The sequence below is a fragment of the Catharus ustulatus genome, unplaced genomic scaffold (genome assembly GCF_009819885.2).
Source record: "Catharus ustulatus isolate bCatUst1 unplaced genomic scaffold, bCatUst1.pri.v2 scaffold_115_arrow_ctg1, whole genome shotgun sequence".
Classification (NCBI taxonomy): domain Eukaryota; kingdom Metazoa; phylum Chordata; class Aves; order Passeriformes; family Turdidae; genus Catharus; species Catharus ustulatus.
The window spans coordinates 72,646-78,649 of NW_024879461.1; the positions used below are offsets into that span (position 1 = coordinate 72,646).

Consider the following 6,004-nt stretch of genomic DNA (forward strand, 5'->3'; position numbering starts at 1 on the left):
TGTCCTACACCTAACATCTGTCTAACATACCTTTATCTACTCCTGCTGTGCAAAGCAGCCCTGTTAGATTACTGCTTTGATCTTGACATCAGTGCTGCAAGGTTCTTGTGTTTTTGCACAGGGAACAGCACACAAAGCTAGTACAACAAATGTGTGGTTCTCTCCTTTGTAATTTGCCTGGCTTTTGATCAGGTTATGCTACACCAGAACCACTCTGGATTTGAAATCCTCCCTGTGCCTTTCTGCACATGTGTATGTGTATGTGTATGTGTATGTGTATGTGTACAGTTAATTGCTCCTTGCTTCCTCACCATATTTCCCTCCAAAATGTTTGGGCAAGGTCACAAGGATCTTTTACTAGACGGAACAATGAACTCAGAATGACTTAGGTAGTAAGGGACATGAACGTAGTTCCCTTCAGTGTCTTTGTGGAAAAGTCTGTTTTTTCCACTGGAACAAAAGCAGGAAAGGTATTAGGATGACAAAAATTTAAAGTAGGAGAGCAGAAAAGGGACCAAAAAAATCAAGTAAGATAAAAATACACTTCAGGGGGTTTTCTTAAACACTTTACTATTCTTGTTTATTTGGGCTTTCATAAAAATAGGTTCATTCATAATGAAAAATATATGCTTTACTATATGCTTCACAATTGGTAACAACTGGCAAAATGTTAATATTTCTGGAGACATGGGCAAAACACCAGGTTTCCGAAATTCACATCACACTATCAAAAAGCTGCGAGTATTTAACTATATTTGGTAATATTAAAAACACTGATATATTAACAATAGAATATGGCAAAAATTATGATAAGCTTAGGTAGTTTTATGTGTATATTTACAAATATGTACACATATTTTATGTGTATATTTAGAGGTTTAAAGAGTATATTTAGAGTTTAGATGTGTATATTTAGAGTTTAGAGGCACAAATATACAATTTTCATCAAAACTTGAATACAGTTTTAAAAATGCAATGTGCAACAAAATGTGTAGGAATTTACCTACTTCTTTCCAGTAAAAACTATTGGAAATTGAGGTAAAAGACATTGAAAGTAAAAAGCCAAACAACTGACTGAAATTAAAAGAGCACAATAATGGCAGAAGAAACTGGTGAAGGGTTTTCTGGGTCAATGCAGAAGAGTACATTCAGAATCACCAGATGTTCTACCCTGTCTGTGATGACAGACATATTCCTAGATGCTGCAAAGAATATTGTTGAAGTTACACAATTCCTGAATGAGAAAACTCCTCTAGCAAGCTATCGTTTTCTGCACTTTCAACCACAGCATTCTTCTTTTCAGCTATTCCATCTGCATTGCTTCTTTCTTCCAAAACTACCACTAAACTTGACAGAGTTGTGTGAGGATCAAGCAGTTTCACAAGGGGTATGTCCACCTTCCGCTCCTTAAAGACACGGTTCTGAATTGTCATAGCTAACATGGAGTCTATGCCCAAAGATGAGAGTGGTGTGTTCATGGTGAGTTCATCTGTGTTCACTCCTGTGAGGTCACTCACCAGTGAGGTGATGTAGTCCTCAGATTTGAGAAAGGCAGTCTCTGAGACTTCCCTTTCCTCAGACATTTCAATCTTCTTCCTGAAATCTTCTGAAACAAGTGATATGAAGCGACTTTTGAGAGAAATATTCTTAGGAAAAACACGATGATACAAAGTTTGAAAGTTCAATTTGACAACAGCTTGCTGTGGGTTGTTTATAAGTAAGGTCTTCCTGAGATAGTCATGAATTTCATGGACTTGCAGAACATCTATGCCCTTGGATCCCAGAATGCTCTGAATGTGGTTTTGATTGAGCAGAATACCAAGGTTCAAAGCACCCCAATTAATGGCCTGGCCTGAAAGCCCACAGTTCCTTCTATAGAGGCAGAAGAGATCCAGGAAAGAGTTTGCAGCTGCATAGTTTGTCTGGGTGGCATTGCCCAGGAAGGAAGTAACAGAGGAGTAGCACACAAAGTAGTCAAGCTCCTGGCCTCTGGTAGCCTGGTGAAGATTTAGGGTCCCTGCTACTTTTGGGCTCAGCACTTTGTGAAAGTCAGCCAGCTTCAGGACTTCAAGGTGGCCATCGTGTAAAGCAACAGCGCTTTGGAATACCCCTTTGATTGGAGTGCCCACAAAGGTGTTGGCAATGGACTGGAAAGCTTTCTCAACATCACTGGTCAAAGCCACATCACACTGCACAGACACGACTCTGCTCCCTTTGTACTGCTGCTGCAAAGCCCTCATCTCTTCTTGCTTCTCCCTGCTGGGAATTCTCCTGGAGAGTATTGCAATACACCCTCCCCCATTCTCAGCTATGAATTTCACCGTTTCAAAGCCAAGTCCAGTGAGCCCCCCAACTACTACATAAACAGCGTTCTGCTTGAACAGCTGCTTCTGGGGCTCGTACAACGGGATGTCTGAAAGCACAGCCATGTCCTTCTGCCTACTCAGAACAGCAAGGGGGACAGAAGTGCAGGTGAAATAGGATGTCACAGAGTTTAGCCCCTCAGAGTTCTCAGGCTGCTGAAAAACAGAACCTGAGAGGTGTCTAAACTGTTTCATATCCATGGAACTGATCCAGGCATGTACGGTCTTCTGCAATTCCTTTAGCGGTGCTTTTCGGAAAAGGCTGGTAGCAGAGAGGATATGAAAGCTGATGTTTTCATCATCAATTTCACTGACATTCTGGATGCATTCAGCCTGTTGATTGCCACACACAATCACCACATCTTTAAGAAAGTGCATGTGGGCCAGATCCTCCTGAGACAGTCTGTTGACTGGAGGAAGAATAACAAGGGCAGTGCACAAGTTGATATACTGCAACACGTTAGGGGTGGGCTTTGCAAGGACTGTTCTCCAGCCCATCTCTTCTGCTGCTGCAGAAAGAACGTGGCACAAAACTGATGATGGCTCAGTAGTAATAATACCCAGTGTTCTGCCATGTTTCCCCTTGGGTAACCTCTGAGTGAAGATTTCCCATGCAATGATGAAGTATGACACACAAGGGACATTCTGGAGGAATGGGAATTTCCTTGCATTGAAACAAACTGGTCCTGGAATCTGAACTCTGGATGATGCAGCTGTGGGATAACATGAAACCACATGATCTCCCACTTTCACTTTTTTCACATCAGTGCCTATTGCAGTGACTGTGCCACTGAAATCAAGACCTAGAAGCCTGTGTTTGTCTCCTGCCTGTGAGTTCCAATACAGTGTGTTGCCAAAGTTGCAGCTAGAAACACTGATGGGAAAATAATCTTCTGAGTGCAGACAAATTTTATCCACTTGAATTTCAACACTCTGTTTGTCAAGCTGAGCAGCAGAGATGGTGCATAAATCCCCAGACAGGTCTTTTGCTGCGTATGGATCAGAAGTGTACAAAGTGAATGACTGTGATTTCTGGAGAGACCTTACAGGTTGGATGTAATCTGCATCTACAAAAGGTGTGCGTCTGATTTCAGATACAAAAAGTCTTCCCTGGCTGATGCAAAGTTCTGGATAGTTCCCACCTTTGTATTTGATAAGGACATCTGCTAACACTGAGATGTCCAGGGAAGTGGAGGAGCTGAGGTCAATCAACTGAAATGTGATTTCTGGAACTTCAGCAACACAAGTTCTGGTCATGCCGTACAATGCAAACCCACAGTTAACGTGGTCCACATATCTGTCTGTTGTTCTGTAGGTGATCACTCTGATGGAGCAGCGGGACGTCTTCTCTCTCAGTGCCACCACTACCTGGCGATAGGCTTCGCAGCACTTTGCCAACTGATCTACCGCTTTGCTTGGGAAATCTTCATTTAGCTTTTGGATTCCCCAAAGGAAGAGGATTTCATCATAATCCTCAACCTCTGCTCTCATTTTACTCTGTGTATCGCCTTCCATGAGGCATTCCCAGTCTTCATACATAACATATCTCGAAGCAGGATGCAAGTGTTTTTTGAGCTGCTCAGCTATCCCAAATTTGTCTGCAAACACAAGGACTCTGGGCTTAAACCCCAGATGTCCAGTTGTTGGTGAAAGAGAGACTTCTTTCCATTTGTTTTCAAACAGGAACTCATTGTCTCTAGAGGATGATTCCTTCATGAAAGTGATGGCAACGCGCTTGAGCTCAGCCAAAACAGAGCCGTGTTTGTCCACAAAGCATCCACAGACCTCAAGGCAGTTCCCAGTGGATTTGCTCAATCTCATGTATATTGTCATTTCCTCCTCCAGCGGGCGGAGCACCACCAGGCTGCCTATCCCTGAAGGAAAGCCTGCTCTGGACTGGAGTGTCCTTGAGCTCAAGACAGCCGTCATCTGCAGAAAACAGTCGAGCAGCACTGGGTGGATGCAGTAGCTGTGCATGTCTCTGATGGTCTCCTCATTCACCTTTATGCTTGTTATAGCTTCCTTTAGCTCCTGGCAATAGTGAACATCACCAAGCTGCCTGAATATGGAGCCATACTGAAAGCCAACCTGAGACAGTGCTTCATAAACCTCCTCTCTGCTAATCACTGACTTGCATCTTCGATAGATGGCTTGGAAGGAGATGCTGCTTTCTTCCACCACACCTTCAAGCCCCTTTGCCACTTGGCCAGCAGCATAAACTGCGTTGGAGGAAGAGAGAACCTCAAAGGTTGTCATGGCTTTTTGCGGACTCAGCTTGATACTCAGCACTTGGGAATTCTGTGTGAGAACACACGGTGCAGAAAAGCTGATACTCAGCTGGCAAGTGCTCAGAGGCACTTTAGGTCTTGAGCTGTTCATCACACAGGCCAGACCAAGCTCCACATAGAAAGCACCAGGGACTAAGGCCACCCCATTGTTCTTGTGCTCATATAAATACGGTGTCGTGTCCTGGGACACCAGGCAGCTGAACTCCACATTCTCACCATTTATGCCATAAATCAAAGGATGACTGGCACTTGCACCTCTTTGGTTTGCCTGTTGATGGATATCCAGATAGCCCATGAGTTTCTGGCGATCAAATTGATATCGTGGAATGGCCACAGGAACACTTTGGTAGCCGTTATAAAAGTGGTGCCAGTTGGGATTAAATCCTAGTTCAAAGAGATTTCCTACCAGGCCAAAGAGTGTCTGATGTTCTGCATCTGTTTGCAAAGAGGACAACACCTTGGTGCCTTTTCCTAGTGTTTCTTTTATGCTTCGCTGCAATGCTCGATGAGGACTTATTTCCACAAACACCACATTTTCCCTGCCTCTGGCTGCAGTTTGGATGGCTTGTGTGAAAACAACAGGCTCACGAGTATGCTTTGCCCAGAATTTGCCCTGAACAAAGTCATTTTCAGATGCAGCCACCCCTGTCAGGGTTGAAATCACTTCCATTTCCCCCTTCTGCTTTTCTAAAGGCTCTATCTGCTCCTCCAGCTCCCCAAGTATCATGTCCATGCTGGGGCTGTGGTATGCAAGTGGGACGTTTAAAACATGAAGAAAGATGTTTCTCTGTCTGAAAGCTTCAGCTAACTCTCTCTGCACAGCTTCCACAGCATCTACACTCCCAGACAAGGTGCAGGAAATGGGGCTGTTGAAAGCAGCAATGCACACCTTTCCCGAGTAGGGACGCAGGCGTTCAGCAATCTCTTCAACAGGGATGTTTCCAACCACCAGCATTCTGCCGCTGGCAGTCTTTGCCTGCAGCCTGCTCCGGTGATAAATCACTTTGACTGCATCTGCCAGGGAAAGGTACCCAGCAATATGTGCAGCAGCAACTTCCCCCACTGAGTGGCCAACAACAGCAACGGGCTTAATACCCCAGTGCTTCAGGAGGGAAGCTACAGCAACCTGCAGGGCAAACAGCAAGGGCTGGGAAAGCTCTGGATTCAACAAGTCCTTTGGGCTGTGATTTCTTGCTGGCAGGAGGCTGATGGCAGTGTGCTGCTGAAAAAGGTCTTCTATTTCCTTACACTTGTCTCTGAACACCGGCTCTGAGCTCAGCAGTGCCTCGCTGAACTCCTTCAGCGTCACGCCGTTGCCACAGAACACAAACACCAGCTGTGGTTCCCCTTTGG

At 44.7% G+C, this 6,004-nt stretch overlaps 1 protein-coding gene across 1 annotated transcript; it reads right to left on the reverse strand.

Moving 5' to 3' along the window:
• Positions 1 to 1,223: 1,223 nt before the first annotated feature.
• LOC117011340 (mycocerosic acid synthase-like) lies at positions 1,224 to 5,990 on the reverse strand (the record flags this gene model as incomplete). The annotated part of the gene is made up of 1 exon (XM_033086694.1): positions 1,224 to 5,990. A coding segment is annotated over one exon (4,767 nt), but the record flags the coding sequence as incomplete, so codon positions are not given.
• Between the last annotated feature and the right edge of the window lie 14 nt (positions 5,991 to 6,004).